The sequence below is a fragment of the Oncorhynchus tshawytscha genome, linkage group LG27, assembly GCF_018296145.1.
Source record: "Oncorhynchus tshawytscha isolate Ot180627B linkage group LG27, Otsh_v2.0, whole genome shotgun sequence".
NCBI lineage: Eukaryota > Metazoa > Chordata > Actinopteri > Salmoniformes > Salmonidae > Oncorhynchus > Oncorhynchus tshawytscha.
The window spans coordinates 2,778,802-2,798,293 of record NC_056455.1 but is presented as its reverse complement, the minus strand read 5'-3'; the positions used below and the strand labels follow the sequence as shown (position 1 = coordinate 2,798,293).

The window sequence follows — 19,492 nt, the reverse complement described above, 5'->3', positions numbered from 1 at the left end:
AAGGCATTTTTTCTCTATCCAGAAGTCTGTGAGTAGGGTCAGTAGGTGTACATGGGGAATGAAAGGGGGGATGGGGTTCTGTTGACAAGGCTGAGGTTGGGCCATTGTTAGTGGGTCAACACCCAGATGGGAAATGCGAGTTGTGGGGAGGTAGAGACTGTGAAGCATGTCCTGTTGCAGGCGGTATGCTGAGGTTAGGATCACTTTTATATATATATATATATATGTGAGTTGGGTTTAAATGAGAGGCAGAGCAAAATATGAAAGGCAGAGCAAAATATCAAGGAAGCTGTTGTCGTTTCTCTATTCCATCGGCCTGCTACGGGTGTGAGGCTATTAAATATTTAAATGTGTAATTCGCACTCCGACCTGAGAAAGGTAGCAATAGGCAAGACAGAGTCTCGTCTGCCAGAAACGCACAAGAAGAAGAAGGAGAGTCTGGCAAGAAAGAAGCGGTTGCTATGGCCGACATGTTTCCATATCAACAATAAATGGACCTAGCTTGTCGTGGTAAACTAGCCAGAGGTAAGTAGCCAGCTATTTAGCCAACTTGCTATCCATAACCAAGTATAATTCAAAGAAGAAAGTCTCATAACGGCGTGCTATGTTTGCAACTCTTTTCATTAACTTGCAGTGTTGGTTGCATTGCAACTAAGAGAATGTTAGTGAGGAGGCAAGGCAACAACCTACACAAGCCACAAGACAACTAGCTACAGTACAGTAACTAGCTAATGTTACTGTAGGCAGATGCCTAGTTAGGTAGCTACCTGTCAAAGTCATACCTAACGTTACACGTATACAGACTAACGTTACTAGCTAGCTAACGTTAGCTAGTAAACTCTGTGGGTAACATTTCACCCATTTTTGATAATTGCCTAAATATGCATGACAATGTCATTCATGCATGTCACTTTCCTGGCCATAGTGACCAACCCTGCAGTCACTACATTCATTGCTTGTGTTGTCATGGGTGGAAGTAAACTAATACGAAGTGAGCAGGACTAGGAGGGTCTCTTTTAGTTCAGCCTCCTTTGCTCATGCCTACTGTAGTACTTGACAAACATTGTGGCAACATGTAGCTAACATTTTAACCTGCCAAATAAATACTAAGGCTATGCTTCCATTCAAATGTGAGTGAGTTTTCTCTCCAGAAGGAGAAGGGAATGGCAGAGACAACAGAGAGCAAGAAGGAGGAGGCCGATTACAAGAGGCTCCACAGCTTCCCACTCATCAGGGTGAGACAGATCGTTTCGCTGCTGTGACACATATGTGGTTCACAAGTAGAAGCTGTGCGACCGTCGGTTTCGTGGAGTAAACGTTGAGTGTTGTAATGTATTGTTCTGATTTCTTCACAGCACACAGACATGCCAGAGGAGATGAGAGTGGAAACGATGGAACTGTGTGTCACAGCCTGTGAGAAGTTTGCCACCAATAATGAGGTCTGTCCGTCTGTCTATACACTGTGCGAAGTGCAGCTTGATTAGTACAGCACACTCACTATTGCTTTAATCCAACCAGTCACTTTTTAAAACCAGGCCTGTATGTAATCCACCCTCTCAGCCAGTCTGGCATTGTGTCGGCCTGCCTCACCACTCATTCCAGCAAACCTGTGTGTCCATCTGGACTAGAACACTGGTTCTCTCTCTCTTCCTCTGTCTCTCTCTCCTTCTTTCCCTCTCTCCTCCTGCCCTCTGTATTTTACCCCCTCCATCACTTCCTCTCCTCTCTCATAGGCCCAATTCCAAATGGATCCCTCATCCCTATCAATGGATAAGTATTCAGTTTCAGCCATATTGCTGACTTCTATCCTTTACTCTCAAATCCACAAGGCGGTGTTGACAAGGGCTTACGGATAGGAACCAGGGATTTGGTTTGGTTTCTGTATCTTCTCTAACCTCTCTCTCTTTCCATTTCAGAATGCGGCGAAGATGATCAAAGAGTCGATGGATAAAAAGTTTGGCAGCTCGTGGCACGTGGTGATTGGTGAGGGCTTTGGCTTCGAGGTGACACACGAGGTCAAGAACCTGCTCTACATGTTCTTTGGAGGCAGCCTGGCCGTGTGTGTGTGGAAGTGTGCTTAGCACACACACACAAACACACAGGCACACACACACCCCTCCCACCCAGTCTGTCTCTACCTAACGAGTGTGTTTATATATTTATATACACATCCTGGATGATTCACCAATCTCTGAGCTTTGCAGTATTTCTCTTTGTTATTTACTGATTTTGTGTGTGTGTGTGTGTGTGTGTGTGTGTGTGTGTGTGTGTGTGTGTGTGTGTGTGTGTGTGTGTGTGTGTGTGTGTGTGTGTGTGTGTGTGTGTGTGTGTGTGTGTGTGTGTGTGTGTGTGTGTGTGTGTGTGTGTGTGTGTGTGTGTGTGTGTGCGCGCCTGCCTGCCTGCCTGCCTGCCTGTGATGTCCCATACATCATTGATTGATTAGGCTGAGTCATAATTGATATATTGTATTCAATATCAGCATGTCACACTCTTGCCTTGTATGTGCGCAAACAGTATGAAAATGACGAAGTTTTATCTGTATACAAACGTGATCATTTCTACAGAGCAGTGAGTTCACTGCATGAAGGAGTCTGCTGTCTCCTACTATCCTACTGATGGAATTCAGTGGTGCTGAAACACTTGCACTCTCTTGCCCTATTACTTTCTGCTCTACTTCTTTAACTCGAGGCGGTGTGTGTGTGTTCTCATCAACATCTCCTCATGCTCACCTTTGAAAAAAATGCATCCAGCTCTGTCTTTCCTCCATTCCGCTTGTACGTTGGCACACTGTCGTCGCGGTGGGCTGCCATGCCATCTGCTGAAAAACATCCTTACACACAGAAACACACACTCTCTCAGTCTCTCTTATTGCTCTCAATTCACACAGTCTCTGTTTCTCCAATCCTCTCTATAGATGATTTTTTATCTCCTTCTATAGTAGTATACCTTTAGTCTTCACCTTTCAGACATGAGTCCCATAAGTCACCCTTGTCTGTGTCTCTACTCCTCCTATAACTGATAAGATATCACAGGGACTTTTATATCCTCTCAATGTACATTAAATACTTGAATTTGAATGTGAAGATGGAATCTGATTTTGTAAATGATCATCATGGGCTTTTTATGAAAGAGCTTCTTGTTGAAATAATAGTTATTTTCTGTCACGCCAACGTTATAAGATAGTCATGGATAGGTGTCGTTGTTGTTCTGAATTTGTATCACAACTGATGATATTACATGAGCTATTCTGACTTCCTAGGCCTAGGCATTGCATTTCAATGGATATCAACTAGGCATACAGTCTCAATGCCACATAGAATCCTTTATGTTGTCAACCGTGGATGCAACCAGGTACCATAACACCGATGCGTTGTATTGTTGTTTTCACTTCAACACTGTGTGTTTGCATACATTCATAAATTCATTGCACATGAAATTATTTCTGAAAGTGATAAAAATGTTAGAGTTTTTTCAAATCTTCCGATTGTGGGTGTTGTTTGTTGAAAGTATGTGGACTGGGGATTTATATATACAGGATGTCCCTAGTGTCTATTCACTATGAAGCAAACGAGATGAAATGGGGAGGGACCTACCTGAATTTGTCCAGTAAGAAACACTTATTTTGGTTTTTCCGTTGCAAAACATTTGGCTATGGAGGTGTTGGAAAGACCAAAACCCTACAGAGTTCCCTTTTAATTAGCCACCATGCTAACACTATAACCAAGGGCAACCCGCCCTTTAAAACGCGACAACCAACAGAGCAATCTGCCCTTTGATGTAATAGTTTCATATTAGAGAAGGCAATTTACTGCTAGGCCCTTGGTGGTCCTTCTTATCTATAGGACAAGTTCTGAAGTAAATAGTTCTATATAGCAAGGCACTTAACCCTAATTGCTCATGTAAGTCCTTCTGGATAAGAGCATCTGCTAAATGACTAAAATGTAAATATAAAGTGCAGGTTGTGTGTGAGCACAGCACTGACCCTGAAATTTGAGTTTCTATGAATGTGAGTGAACCTACGTGCGTCCTATCACCTAGACTAGAGAACAAATGACATACTGCTCCATATTCCGTCTCACACTGTTATTGGGTGCAAGCAGTAAGAGTGGTTTTAAATCTTAATTCTCTTTTCCTCTTCTAAATCATCCTAGATTCCCAGAACCCTCTAGTCTCTCTCGCTCTCTCTCCCCGAGTCATCTGTTTCCCTCATGTCTTCCTTTTTATTTGTTGCTCTCTCTGCCTTAGTCTCATTTCTCCCTCTGTCTGTCTATTCAGCTGGACCAAAATTATATTGTTTTTCTTTCTCTCTTTCCCGTTCAGGTCTTCATTCTGCCTCTGCTTTCTCCATCTCTATCCCCCCACATGAAAAAATACTATAGTATACTATGGTATAAATATTACAGTATTCACTGTAGTGTTTTTGCAAACATTACTGTAGTATTTACTACAGTGTTTTTTTTTCTTGAGATAATACTGTTGTGTTTACTATAGTATTCTCTAGTTTACTACAAAATTCTATAGTATGTACTACACTTCGAGGGATTATATTATTTTAAAGTATATTACAGTTTACTACACTGAACAAAAATATATTAACTCAACATGTAAAGTGTAGGTCCCATGTTTCACTAGCTGAAATAAAAAATCCCAGACATTTTCCATATGCACAAATTTCTCTCAAATATATTTCTCACAAATATATCCCTATTAGTGAAAATGTCTCCTTTGCCAAGATAATCCATCCATCTGACAGGTGGCATATCAAGAAGCTGATTAAACAGCATGCTCATTACACAGCTGCACCTTGTGCTGGGGACAATAAAAGGCCACTAAAATGTGCAGTTTTGTCACACAACACAATGCCACAGATGTCTCAAGTTTTACAGTTGGCACGTTGACCGCAGGAATGTCCACCAGAGCTGTCGCCGTTTTAGAGAATTTGGCAGTACGTCCAACCGGCCTATCACGTGTAACCACACCTATCCAGGACCTGAGGAGTATTTCTGTCTGTAATAAAGCCCTTTTGTGAGGAAAAACTCACTCTGATTGGTTGTGCCTGAATCCCCAGTGGGTGCACTCCTGCCCAGTCATTTGACGGCCTAATGAATTTATTTCAATGGACTGATTTTCTTATATGAACTGTAGCTCAGTAAAATATTTGAATTTGTTGCATGTTGCATTCATATGTTTGTTCAGTATATATAATTCTATAGTAAGTACTGTAGTTTTCTATAAAAAACTAGGATTTTTTATTGTGGGGGCCTCCCCCTCCTATTTTCCCTCTACTTCCTCCATCCTCTCTCACCAACACACACAGTCTGACACACTGACTTACACACACTCTCTCTTCCTCTATAGCCAGTGACAGGTTGTCCCAGTGGGAGACAGCGAGGATTAGCACTATCCCACAAGCTGTTGCCTTGGAACAGGGAGAGGGGATGGATTGATGGAGAAAAAGAGTTAAGGAGTTAAAGAAAAAAGGCATTATGAGAATGGGATAAGGATAAGGATGACAGTCCTTTTGGAATGTCGGTATGCAGGATTACACAGGGATTATTTAACTGTGTGTGTGGCTATGTGTGTGGAATCTCTGGATCAGTCTTAACATGACACATTAACACATGTTACCAGCACTATGTTTTGGTATTCCACATGTCCCCTCTTGCTGTTCATTTACCATGCATGATATTTCCCCTCACTCCATCACTTTTTTTTAACGTTCTCTTAATTTCTCCCTCTCCTCCCACTCTTTTTCTTCTCACTCTCTCTCGAAATGAAATATTAATTGGTAGCCAGGGAGTAACTGAACCACCAGCGCAACCCACAGTGACTCTGCCATCAAAGAGCTCTACCCTCATCTCTCTGCTGGCCACGCCATCACTTCACCCACCATCTGTAACAAGAAACACTCTCCCTCTCGTCCTCTCTCTGTCTCAACACTGTATAAGTAAGTCTGCCACGGCAGTGAGGTGCAACACATTAGTCGACTGGGTCAACGTTGTTCTTGTACCTTTCTTTTTTTGGTTTGAAGTAACAGACAATTATGGTGAGAATTCTGGGTAGTTTCCAAGCAACCTACATGAACTGCTTTGAGGGAAACAGGACGGACTTTGAAGCTTTGGTCTGTCTGTCTGATGAATAAACTGGCCCCATCAGGAAATAATCAGGGATGGAGGGAAGGAATTAAAGGGATAGAGGTAGATGAGGAATGCATTTATCAGCAGGTAAGAGAGCTGGAGGGAGGGTAAAAGGAAAGGGGGAGCGTGGGAATTGAGGAGAGATAGATGAAGCTGAGAGAAGAGGGGGAGGATAGAAGGAGTACAAATATTTGATCTGGTCTGTGCTCATGGGTGCTTTGTGAAGTAATACTACTACAGTATGTTACTACAACACTCTACAAACATGTGAAGCTGAGTGTGTGTGTGCGTGCGTGCGTGCGTGCGTGTGTGTGTGTGTGCGCGCGTCTGTGTGGGTGTGCGTGCGTGTGTCTGTTTCTGGAGGAAGGGCCCTGGTGGTCAAAAGTAGTGCACTATATAAGGAATAGGGTGCCATTTGGCATGCAAGCTCAGTAGACGGAGGGCTGGGGCTGTAGACTAATGAGGCTGAAAATAGAGAATGAGAGCCAGTGGGTGACGACCCGTCAAGAGTGTGTGTGTCTGTATCGGTGTGTGTGTGCCTTGTGTAATAAATCCCATCTACAATTCAATCCAATTACGCATTACAATATGTATTTCTATTGAAAGTATCTGGTGTTCTAAAAAACGAATCCTAAAATAAAAGGGTAATATGAATGTCCCCTCCTCACTGTAACGTCCATCCCGGTCACTCTAACCTGGCTCCTACCTCTGTTCTGTTTGAACTAGTGTGGCCACACAGATAACAGGACCACTATCAGCTGTCTGTCAGGGAGAGAAAGGGAGAAAAAAATTGACAAAATGAAAATGTACTACAAGTGTATTTTTGCCCTGTCACATTTATTGAGGATCCAGAGAGAGTGAGGGGAAGAGAGAGTCTCACAACTTCTTGTGAAAAAACAAAGTAAGTAATGCATTAGCCATCCTACTGCTGCTTCATACTGGGAATGTTGGAGCGGTGGGCCTTCAATAATATATTGATTCTCTTTAGCGGTGCTTGATTCTCAGGGTAGCTAACTGGAATCACATTGTGTCTGTGCTTTGATGAGGAGAGGAGATTGTTAGATTTGTGTTAAGGAATACTGGCTGGCTGTTTCTGGCTGGCTGTCTGGTGGCTGGCTGTCTTTTCTGTCTGTCTGTCCGCCTGCTTGCCCGGTTATGACTCCGTCACATTTCCCTTTGTTTCCTTTATGCCTGTTAATCTGTCATGACTCTTGACTCAACAACTGCCTTCTTCTGAGTTTTGAATATTATAAAGCAGATTATATTTGGAGGTAATGTGAATTGATGTTTTCACTCTCTCCCAGCATGGCGAGGCAGGGCATGGGTCGTCTCTCTCATTCCGTCTGTTTGGTATTGACATGTCTGTCCCTGGCTCTCCACCTCATCCTGGCCCTCTTCTGTCTCTCCGTCCTCCAAACATCCTGCGTTATCCCCCCCCCCTCCTCCTGTTCCTCCTCTTTGTCTTTTCCTGGAACTGTTCCCCATGGAAAACAGGGGAGATCTCACTCCCTTTCCTCACAAAGCAGCTCACACAAATTACCAGTAAGTCGCATGAATGGAGACTTTACCAAAATGGCCGCCCACATAGACCACAAGGTGGAGGCCTCATTCAACATTGTCAATGAGAAGGAGAAGGACAAAAAGCTGATTCAAACCAAAATGGCCACCAAAGTCAGCCAACGGATCAGCAGTCGCTCCAAGCTGGAGGCCCTCTTCAGCCACCCGCTGTACAACCTGCCACGCAAACATCTGCTGGAAGACGATTGGCTGCTGAAGTTGAAGCCAAAGAACAAGGGAGGGGACAGTGAGGAGGAAGATGAGGAGGAGGACAGTGACAAAAGCAGTGAAGATAGTGAGTGGTGAGTGAGAGAAAGAGGAGTGGAAGACCACTGATAACAACAAAGTAGAAAAATTAAAGAGGAAAGAAAATGTGTTCTAGATAACAACAAAGTATATCATTCTGTCATAGCATATTACTTTTCTCATACATTTTTGATACCCATTGCTTAATTGGCCTGTTTCCCCATCCATCTTCCCCTGCTCTTTCCATATAGGCAGAGTGACAGCGAGGAGGATGGCTATGACCGAGCTAATTGGACTAGAAGTGCGGACACCCACCCTGCCTGGCTGAGGTACCACCTTGGGATCTCTCGCTGGGAGCTGTATGACAGGAATGACCCTAGCGTTGCCGAGGTGACTCAACAGATGGCCACACAACGCATCCTCAGCGCAGGTGAGAGGGTTGAGCTGGGGTGTGGACATGTAGCTAAGATTAGGAATAAGACTACGATTAGGGTTGAGCTGGGGTGTGGACAGGAAGCTAGGGTTAGGGTTGTGGTGGTTGAGGCTAGTGTTAGCGCAATGACTGGAAGGATACTAGCAGGCTAGTTAGCATTAGCTCAAAAAAATTACCTAGAACTTCCTTCATATTGGACATAGAGACTTAAAAATGGTATACAGGAGTTCACTTGACTCTGGGGAAGTACGTAAAGGATTATGTATTCATTACCAAAATCCCAAAGTATCCCTTTAATTTATGCAGCTTTTTTGAGTAAGCCACAAATATTGTAATTCAAACACGACTGTCTGCAGTACAACAGCCTGTGGCACCACTGTAGCTTGCTTTTAAACAAACTAAAGTACTGTAGCTATTCCAAGTCAGTTGGGATAAATGCATGAGCCTTAAAATGGTGATGGTACTGTTTTATCTTTCAACCCCAAGGGGAAGCCCAAACTCCACAAACAAGATGATGACTGTGTTACTAAGCGAAGTTGAGGTCAACTCTGTATCAATCAGCATGAACTGGACATGGAGTAAACTACACTGAACAAAAATATAAATGCAACAATTTCAAAGATTTTACTGAGTTACAGTTCTAATAAGGAAATCAGTAAATTTAAATAAATACATTTGGCCCTAATCTATGGATTTCACATGACTGAGAATACAGATAAGCATCTGTTAAAAAAAGGTAGAGGCGTGGATCAGAAAACCAGTCAGTATAAAATCAAATCAAACGTTATTTGTCACATGCGCCGATTACAACCTTACAGTGAACCGGTTAGTCGAGGTAATTGAGAGAATATGTACATGTAGGTAGAGTTAAAGTGACGATGCATAGATAATAAACAGAGAGTAGCAGCAGCGTAAAAGAAGGGTCTGAGTAGCCCTTTGATTAGTATATGGTGTGACCACCCTTTGCCACATGCAGCGTGACACATCTCCTTCGGATAGAGTTAATCAGTATCTTGATTGTGGCTTGTGAAATGTTGTCCCACTCCTCTTCAATGGCTGTGCGAAATTGCTGGATATTGGCAGGAACTGGAATACACTGTCGTACACTTCGATCCAAAGCATCCCAAACATGCTTAATTGTGAGAATACAGTCCATGGAAGAAACCGCTCACCCACATGACGCCATATACGCTGCCATCTGCCCGGTACAGTTGAAACCAGGATTCCTCTGAAGAACACACTTCTCCAGCGTGCCAGTGGCCATCAAAGGTCAGCATTTGCCCAATTAAGTTGGTTACGAATTCGAACTGCGGTCAGGTCAAGACCCTGGTGAGGACGACAAGCACGCAGATGAGCTTCCCTGAGACGATTTCTGACCATTTGTGCAGAAATTCTTCAGTTGTGCACAGTTTCTTCAGATGTCCGGGTGGCTGATCCCAGACAATTCTGCAGGTGAAGAAGCCAGATGTGGAGGTCCTGGGCTGGTGTGGTTACACATGGTCTGCGGTTGTGAGGCCAGTTGAACGTACTGCCAAATTCTCTAAAACGACATTGGAGTTGGCTTATGGTAGAGAAATGAACATAAAATTATCTAGCAACAGCTCTGTTGGACATTCCTGCAGTCAGCATGCCAATTGCATGCTTCCTCAAAACTTGAGACAACTGTGGCATTGTGTTGTGTGACAAAACTGCACATTTTAGAGTGGCCATTTATTGTCCCCAGCACAAGGTGCAGCTGTGTAATGATCATGCTATTTAATCAGCTTCTTGATATGCCACACCTTTTAGGTGGCTGGATTATCTTGGAAAAGGAGAAATGCTCACTTGTGCATAACATTTGAGAGAATAAGCATTTTGTGCATATGGAACATTTCTGGGATCTTTTATTTCAGCTCATGAAACATGGGACCAACACTTTACATGTTGCGTTTATATTTTTGTTCAATATATGCTATTCCTGAATTATACAGACCACTAGCCATAACCCTAACCATAGCTTCATGTCCACATCCCGGCTCAACTCTAAACCTAGCCATAACCCCAATCCTAACCCTAGCTTTGTGTCCACGGGCCCATTCAACCCACACATACACACGAGACACAAAAGAGTTGGCATTACAGTGAATGAAGAGATTACCCTGGGAGGCTGTAAAACATTGTCTGATGGCCCTCAAATCCTGTCTGTTGTGAGACTGTTCAGAAGCCTTGGTTGGGACCCATTTGTTTATCTATCACATGCAAACATGGAAGTTGCAGTACTCTAAAAAATGCTTGGTTGTTTGGTTGACCATGCTGGGTTGCAAGCGTTGGGTCACTTAGGTTGTTTTCTTTTTAAAAAACGCTGGATTATTGGTGCCGGGTGATGGGTTATTGGTGCTGGGTTATCGAAATATGACTCAGTGGGTGAGCTCAGAAGACTAGCAGGGGCGTGGCTTTTAGATAGTTATTTTTGGCCACCCGTGAAAGTAAATGTAATTCCGGTTCATCTGCTTTGTTGTTATTTCATGTTAAGGTTGAACACTGCCACTTTAATCAATGTTTCCCAAGACCCTATGGATATTTCTATGTTGGGATATGTAGATAATAATGTTATGAGTTTTATGTTATAATATATCATGTGCAAAAAAAGAAATTTGCAGTGTACAAACATGATGAACAGGAAATACATTTGCTATTACAGGTGGCCAAAAATAATTGTCTGAAACCCATGTCTCTAATAGGCCATGCCTCTTGAAAATAACCTATGGAGCTGTTATTTCATCCCAACTAATGGTTAAAAAAACTGATGGTAAAATAAACCCATGTTTGTATAATCCATATTAACGCGACCCAACTGGCTGGGTCAAACTAACCCAGTGTGTGTTCTGTCCAATATTTACCCAGCGCTGGTTTACCAAAGAAGCCAAATAGGGTTGTTTTTAACCCAGCATTTTGTTGTGTGCCAAGCTACTGTGTATGGGTTTGAGCGTGTGGGGAAGGGGAGGGGGAGTGGGAGTGAGTGTTTTGTGTGTGTGAGTGAGTGAGTGAGTGAGTGAGTGAGTGAGTGAGTGAGTGAGTGAGTGAGTATCATAATTAAACACACAATCTAAAGAAACAAACAAAAGCCAAAAGCAATTCTTAAACACTAACCAATCAACCATAGACTGTGAGGATAAAATCTAAAACCACTGAAAGCAATTATAAGTCTTTAAACTGCAAAATACACAAAGTGATTACACCAAACTAGAACATCAGCAAATGGTTGACAGTAAAGAAACAGTCAGAGTAGAAACGTGAAAGCCAGATAATCGAAATCTCCAGCTCCTCTGATCTTTTGTTCTGAGGTCAGTCAATATAATCCTGCACTGATCATAAAAAAATCCCACTCACACATCCATGCATATAGACACACACAAACATATGCTCACACACAAACACACGCATACACACACACTTTGAATACTGTACGTGTTGAGCATAAAAGATTACGCAATAATCAGCTTGTGTGTGGGCTGGCCCATAGCCACGTTTCATATACTCCTCCTCATCTTCCTCTTCTTCTCACTCCTCCACTCTAAAATCCCTAGATTCTAGAATCACCACTAAATGATACCAGACAGTTTTTGATGTTCGGCCACATTCTGTACTTTATGTAATGAGGACGCCGTGTGGAGAACAGGGGTAACTGCATTTATGTAAAATCCACTAGAAATACTGTACTATTACCAAAAGATCACCATCAGTGCAGTCAATGACAGGTACCTATGGTGTATTTCCTTTGAATGTTGTGGAGACCCTGTGACTTTCATATGTTTTAATGTACGGTAAGTGATATGTCTCTGTGTTCTGAGGGTCTGCATGCTGGTGTGTGATTATTATGGTGACGTTGTAGCGTTGTCTGTTATGTGTGTTTCAGTGCAGAAGAGTGGGGGTACCCAGCTCAAGCTGATCATGTCATTCCCCAACTACGGACAGGCCCTCCTCAAACCCATGAGGTGAGAAATCACGATACGACTTATGATCTTTATTTACAGTGCCTTGTGAAAGTATTCGGCCCCCTTGAACTTTGCGACCTTTTGCCACATTTCAGGCTTCAAACATAAAGATATAAAACTGTATTTTTTTGTGAAGAATCAACAACAAGTGGGACACAATCATGAAGTGGAACGACATTTATTGGATATTTCAAACTTTTTTAACAAATCAAAAACTGAAAAATTGGGCGTGCAAAATTATTCAGCCCCCTTAAGTTAATACTTTGTAGCGCCACCTTTTGCTGCGATTACAGCTGTAAGTCGCTTGGGGTATGTCTCTATCAGTTTTGCACATCGAGCGACTGAAATTTTTTCCCATTCCTCCTTGCAAAACAGCTCGAGTTCAGTGAGGTTGGATGGAGAGCATTTGTGAACAGCAGTTTTCAGTTCTTTCCACAGATTCTCGATTGGATTCAGGTCTGGACTTTGACTTGGCCATTCTAACACCTGGATATGTTTATTTTTGAACCATTCCATTGTAGATTTTGCTTTATGTTCTGGATCATTGTCTTGTTGGAAGACAAATCTCCGTCCCAGTCTCAGGTCTTTTGCAGACTCCATCAGGTTTTCTTCCAGAATGGTCCTGTATTTGGCTCCATCCATCTTCCCATCAATTTTAACCATCTTCCCTGTCCCTGCTGAAGAAAAGCAGGCCCAAACCATGATGCTGCCACCACCATGTTTGACAGTGTGGATGGTGTGTTCAGGGTGATGAGCTGTGTTGCTTTTACGCCAAACATAACGTTTTGCATTGTTGCCAAAAAGTTCAATTTTGGTTTCATCTGACCAGAGCACCTTCTTCCACATGTTTGGTGTGTCTCCCAGGTGGCTTGTGGCAAACTCTAAATGACACTTTCTATGGATATCTTTAAGAAATGGCTTTCTTCTTGCCACTCTTCCATAAAGGCCAGATTTGTGCAATATACGACTGATTGTTGTCCTATGGACAGAGTCTCCCACCTCAGCTGTAGATCTCTGCAGTTCATCCAGAGTGATCATGGGCCTCTTGGCTGCATCTCTGATCAGTCTTCTCCTTGTATGAGCTGACAGTTTAGAGGGACGGCCAGGTCTTGGTAGATTTGCAGTGGTCTGATACTCCTTCCATTTCAATATTATCGCTTGCACAGTGCTCCTTGGGATGTTTAAAGCTTGGGAAATCTTTTTGTATCCAAATCCGGCTTTAAACTTCTTCACAACAGTATCTCGGACCTGCCTGGTGTGTTCCTTGTTCTTCATGATGCTCTCTGCGCTTTTAACGGACCTCTGAGACTATCACAGCGCAGGTGCATTTATACGGAGACTTGATTACACACAGGTGGATTGTATTTATCATCATTAGTCATTTAGGTCAACATTGGATCATTCAGAGATCCTCACTGAACTTCTGGAGAGAGTTTACTGCACTGAAAGTAAAGGGGCTGAATAATTTTGCACGCCCAACTTTTCAGTTTTTGATTTGTTAAAAAGGTTTGAAATATCCAATAAATGTCGTTCCACTTCATGATTGTGTCCCACTTGTTGTTGATTCTTCACAAAAAAATACAGTTTTATATCTTTATGTTTGAAGCCTGAAATGTGGCAAAAGGTCGCAAAGTTCAAGGGGGCCGAATACTTTCGCAAGGCACTGTACTTGACCTTTATTTGACCAGGTTAGTCTCATTGAGATTAAACATCTATTTAGCAAAAGAGGCCTGGCCGAAAAAAAGCAGCACACAAATTGTCAACATTTACAACGTAAAAACACAAAGCACTACAGTTTAAAAACATCAGCTAATACATTTAACAGGCACATTGGAGTGTTTGAACCTAGGGGTCAAAATATTGACCGCCCCTTCAAATAATTTTCCACCATAGTTTTTACCCTAGCTTTAAAATAATTGAAGGAGAGGAACTCCTGTAGTTTCAAGTCATTTTGTAGCTCATTCCAAGAAGAGAGGGCAGAGCACTGGAACGCTTTTTTTACCTAGCTCTCCTAGCTCTCACCTAGCTGTCCTGTGAGCATAGGCGATAATTGTCATTAATCTGATGGACAATGTAGGTACACAGGTAAACTGGGAGCAGTCTTAGCATGGCCTTATAAATAAAAACGTACCAATGACTTCGCCTCTGAAGAGCTAAGGAAGGCCAGCCCACTCTCATATAGAGGGTACAGTCCGTGTAGCTCAGTTGGTAGAGCATGGCGCTTGCAACGCCAGGATTGTGGGTTTGATTCCCACGGCGGACTAGTATGACAATGTATGCGCTCACTACTATACGTTGCTCTGGATAAGATAAAACTAAAACATTTGCAGGGACGAGGGAAGGATTTGGAGTTTGTAACAAACCTCAGCAGTGCACAGTGTCCAGCATATGTAATGATGCCACAGGGGCAAACATGTACAAGTTATCACCATAGTCGATTACAGGCAAGAAAAACACAACTTATTTTGAAAATAAAACCCCAATTTCAGCTTGAGCTTTTTCACAAGACCCTAGATGTGGGGTTTAGATGTGAACCACTCATCTAACAAGAAACTCAAGTAAGTTGATACCCTTTTCTATTTGCTCGTCCTGCATAGTGACTATGCATGGAAGAGTCTAAAAGGCTCTGCATGGTCAATCCGACATCTGCAGTGGCCATACAGCATTTACTGCGACACGGCCTCTGCAGAAGTCAGGGTATTTCTACTTCTTGCGCTTCGTTAAGCAGAGCAGAGCTGTTATCAAGGAAGTAAGTTTGTGTTTATACTGGACCTTCCCGCCCCACCTACCGTCAACCAATCATGTCAATGCAGAGTAATATATAGCCCTCCGCATTGTTCAAATTTGGGCAGAATGTGGCGATGCGGTACAGCGCTCAATTTGACCTCGGCATGCCTCTGGAGGGTCCGCAATTGCGGCACACCCTCCATACGGCACCTCCGACCACATTTTCAGATCAAGCATAAATTAGCTTTAATGGTTTCATCTTAGATTTCATGAAAACCATGAACTTTGTCTTATCAGCATTTAAGAGCAACCTCAGCTGACAGAGCTGAGCCTAGACAATAGTAAAAGGCACATTGCAGTTCATCAAAGAACAATATGATATACAATACGGCTTACAATACGATATACTACCTTATGATATACAATATGATTTACAATGCGATATGATACTATACAATACAACACAACAATACAACTTTATTGTATCAGTCACATAACACTCTTACTCTTTCACAGTAATCTTATTTTGGAGGTGAGAAAAATCACATTGTTCTGTGTGTGTTTTATGCAGGCAGGAGAGAGATGCAGAGACAGACTTCAACCTGTTCTACTTTTCTGACTTTGAGAGACACAATGCAGAGATTGCTGCCTTCCACCTAGACAGGTGAAAACAATAAAAAATGGACCTCCCATCTGAGATTAATCTGTGTGTCAAAAGAAAGAGAAGAAAATAACTTCTAAATCACTACCACTGATTTATATCTCTCTTTATCTGTGTGTGTGTCCTCTCTCAGGGTGCTAGGTTTCTGTAGAATCCCTCCAGTGGTAGGTAGACTCATCAACATAACCACAGAGATCAGAGCTATCACCACAGACCACAAACTATCCAGAACCTTCTTCACCTCTCCTGGTGTGTGGCGGTTGGTCCAATCAGCTTTCATAATCAAATCTAACTCTCCTGGTGTGTCCAATCAGCACAGATAGCAACCAAATGTCCCTCCTTCTCTGTTATTAAGCTTGTGTGTGTATAGTGGCTTGCATTATGTGCAAGTCCAGAGTTTCCCAAACGGTTGGTTGGGTTGCACTGGTGGGCTACAGTTTACTTTTCTGTGTCGTGTTGGGTTTATGACTGGTCACAAGAAAAAGTTCTAAATGCTTTTAGATGGGTTATGACCCCAAATATTTGGCAACAACTGTCCACTGTAGGCCTACTACTTGCATTTAGTCAGTTAACTGTACTATTCACCCAACCCCTTGTCTCTCTCTCTCCGTCCGCCTCCCCCAGTGGGTAATTTGTGTTTCCACGGCCAGTGTGAATACTACTGCTCCACAGAGAACCCAGTGTGTGGTCGACCCCAGGTCTTGGAGGTGTCCCTGGCCTCCATGCTGCCTGACCTCTCCCTGGCCCCCAGACGCTCCTGGAGGTCCCCTTGGAGGCGCTCCTACAGCCGCACCAAACTGGCACCGTGGGTAGTGGGTACCGAAATGGGCCCCTTGCCTGGGGGTCTCTAACTATGGGAGGGGTTGTGAAGAAACCAAGTGAAGTGTATATCTGTATTAGTGGTTATATACTGGTACAGTAGATGGCAAACTGATGGGTTGGAGGTATAATTCAACGTTTGGATTGCATTGATAGAATTCAACTGATCAATGCAATGTAATAATGTGTAGTAGTATCATATTGTCCCCCACTGGGAATAAACCCGTGCATTTGACTAAAGCATACACGTGTTCGAGTCCATACCTCACATGCAGCTGCTACTCTTTCAGATGGGAAAAGAACCCAGATTACTGTGACACGGTGAAACAGACTCCTCCATACAACCAAGGCACCAGATTAGTGGATCTAATTGACATGGTCATTCTGGACTTCCTCATGAGTCAGTAAGCACACTGAACGACACAGCTTCTACTACTATTACTACTTCAGTAATTCCAATATTCTTGAAATCAGTAACAATTCAACACACTACCTTGATTTTTCTCTTCTTTAAGTTTTTTATCGAGTCACTGAAGCAATACATTCTATAAGAATGACTAAATATTCTGAACATTTCCCCACATGACCATATTAGGAATGTGCCAAGGTTTAAGTCCACTGATAATGTGGAACAGATTTTGAATAGACAGAAAGCAATAAACTATTGTTTTGCTTTAATTCCTACTAAGGTAATATGGACAGACATCACTACGAGACTTTTGAGAAGTTTGGGAATGACACTTTCCTGCTGCACCTAGACAACGGGAGGGCGTGAGTACCATACCTTCCATCAATAAGGTGATACATACTGTATGTTCAGTGGCGATTTTAACATTAAAATATTGGATGTATCAAAAAAGCTAATATGCATCGAAACCACTACAGACAAAGGTTATAACATTCAGTTATGATCAGTTTATTTCCCATAGTCAAATTCAGCATGGGTCTACAATATTACATTATTAAAGTATTGGAACGCAGCCAAAACACCATTCTGAGTGTGTCTGCCTGCCTTTTACCAAGACGCTCCGTTTTAGAATAAAGCAACAACGTTTATAAAGTTACTCCCTCACTTCATCCATTGCATAGTTACAGTTCCATGAGTATAACAGTGGCATCAAACATTAACAAGCCGCGTCGTAGAGCTACCTCAAAACAGATGTTAGCCACTGCTTCTATTCACCACCAACCACAGTTGAATCTTCTTTTCCAGCTTGCTTTCTTTTTAACGGGTGGGCTTATTTCAATGTTTAGTGGCTGATGAGCATCGAAATGTTTTATCTCTACGTTTTCTACATAGCTTGAAAATGATTTGCTAGGAGATAGTCAACATGATAACTTTTCAGCTGGCTAGAAGATAAACAATGAAGTTGACAAACATCAGTCCAATCACTGGAGAAAAGATGTAGACTTATCTGTGACAAATGACCTTGAGCCTTCTTGGACAGGCACTGCCAACTGAACTCTATGGCAGCACCCAATGGGAAGAAGCTGCCTGGTCGTCAGTGAGCTCTCCCAGTAGGGGCTGGGGTGTTGTAAGTGACATCACCCTGAGCCAATCACGCGCAACCAGAGAAGATCAACAACGCCTATGCTCTGTGCTTTCTCTGGCTGCCCCTCCACCACAGAAGGCACATGAGCGAGGCTGAAACAGCTGCATTCTGGATCTGCCTTACTCAAAGAATATTGACCAAAACAATGATATGACATGGAGGAGTCGAGTATGCTGTAATATTAACTCAAGCAGTTATTTTGTTTACATTGTTTGCTAACTGATACAATATAATGTTGTCACACGAATTAATGCCAGAATTACATGCAAAACAGGGCCATCTGCTGGACAGTGGTTGGGCTGTGCCTCACTTGCCCTGAATGATGCGTCGCCAGTGCATATGTTGAAGTTGTTGTAGTTTATACATACCGATATAACAGTTGTGTAATATTGTGGAAACAATGTTATTTTTAGGTTTGGGCGTCATTCTGTGGATGAACCCTCCATATTGGTGCCCTTACGACAGTGTTGCAGGTAAAACTATCAGCTTGTATAAAGATATAAAGATCTGGACAAGTGCAGCAGAAAAAAAGTGCAAGAGGAGACTCATCTCTCCCCCTCTCTTCCTTCTCATTCTCTTTTTCTCTTTCCCTTTCCTCCTTCTCTCTCTCCCTCTCCTTGTCTTCCTTCTCTCTCTCTCTCCTTGTCTTCCTTCTCTCTCTCTTTCTCTCCTCTCTCTCCCCTTGTCCTCCTCTCTGTCTTTTTCTTCTCTCTCTCCCAAATCTCTTTCTCTGTCTCAGGATCCGTCGCTCCACTCTCATGCGTCTGCGTCTCCTGTCCCTCCCGGGCTTCCGTCTGAGTGATGTCATGAGGGAGTCTCTGTCCCAGGATCCCCTGGAGAGTGTGGCCCCCCTCCTCTCTGTACAACACCTCTCCGTGCTGGACCGTCGTCTGAAAACCATCCTGCAGGCTGTACACACCTGTCTGGAGCACCATGATGACGTTATCCATGATGACCTACAGGGATATGATGTTAACTTATACCGGCACTAGAATATGTCATTGGAGCTGTGGTTGATGATGAGATTATTGTATTATCAATCAATCAGTTAATTATGTGTATACATTCATGGCACATTTTAACTGTGTGTGTTGCCTAATGAAAACAAAAATTATAAAGTGTTTTAGCATTACAAGGGTGGAGTAGTGTTACTTGAGTTTTCAGACAGCAAGGCCATTTGATCACAACAATGCCAGCACTCAGTAGAAAGAGAATGCAGTATATCAGGAAGTTATGGTGACAGAACTCACAACTTTTCGGAGTAGTCAGCCTGTAAGCTGGGATAGAAGGAAGCAGTTGCTTCACTGAGGCTGTACTAGTGGGACGTGTCCTCCCATCGTACAGATCCGTTTATCAGTTTACGTTCCCCAGGGGAGCTGGCCACT

The 19,492-nt window shown here is 42.8% G+C and overlaps 2 protein-coding genes and 1 non-coding gene across 6 annotated transcripts; all 3 read left to right on the top strand.

Moving 5' to 3' along the window:
* The first annotated feature begins 237 nt into the window (after positions 1-237).
* LOC112225809 (dynein axonemal light chain 4-like) lies at positions 238-3,478 on the top strand. 2 transcript variants are annotated; one of them, XM_042307535.1, is made up of 4 exons: positions 238-525; positions 1,136-1,235; positions 1,356-1,439; positions 1,917-3,478. In XM_042307535.1, exons 2-4 carry the CDS (start codon positions 1,164-1,166, stop codon positions 2,079-2,081), a joined length of 321 nt encoding a protein of 106 aa, XP_042163469.1. In that variant the 5' UTR covers positions 238-525; positions 1,136-1,163; the 3' UTR covers positions 2,082-3,478. The 2 variants fall into 2 exon arrangements, with proteins under 2 accessions (XP_042163469.1, XP_042163468.1); XM_042307534.1 differs by having other exon boundaries at positions 254-525; positions 1,152-1,235.
* Positions 3,479-5,164: 1,686 nt separating this feature from the next.
* Positions 5,165-19,229, top strand: LOC112225808 (extracellular serine/threonine protein kinase FAM20C-like). 3 transcript variants are annotated; one of them, XM_042307569.1, is made up of 11 exons: positions 5,165-5,947; positions 7,442-7,996; positions 8,192-8,370; positions 12,269-12,347; positions 15,646-15,738; positions 15,869-15,984; positions 16,360-16,540; positions 16,845-16,954; positions 17,244-17,325; positions 18,521-18,580; positions 18,847-19,229. In XM_042307569.1, the coding sequence occupies exons 2-11, from the start codon at positions 7,443-7,445 to the stop codon at positions 19,097-19,099; spliced, it is 1,707 nt and encodes a 568-aa protein (XP_042163503.1). In that variant the 5' UTR covers positions 5,165-5,947; position 7,442; the 3' UTR covers positions 19,100-19,229. The 3 variants fall into 3 exon arrangements, 2 of the variants coding, with proteins under 2 accessions (XP_042163503.1, XP_024245671.1); XR_006080151.1 differs by having other exon boundaries at positions 5,165-7,996; positions 17,244-17,352; positions 18,847-18,916; XM_024389903.2 differs by having other exon boundaries at positions 5,165-7,996.
* trnaa-ugc lies at positions 14,538-14,610 on the top strand. The gene has a single exon. It is a non-coding gene; the product is annotated as a tRNA-Ala (tRNA).
* Positions 19,230-19,492: the final 263 nt, after the last annotated feature.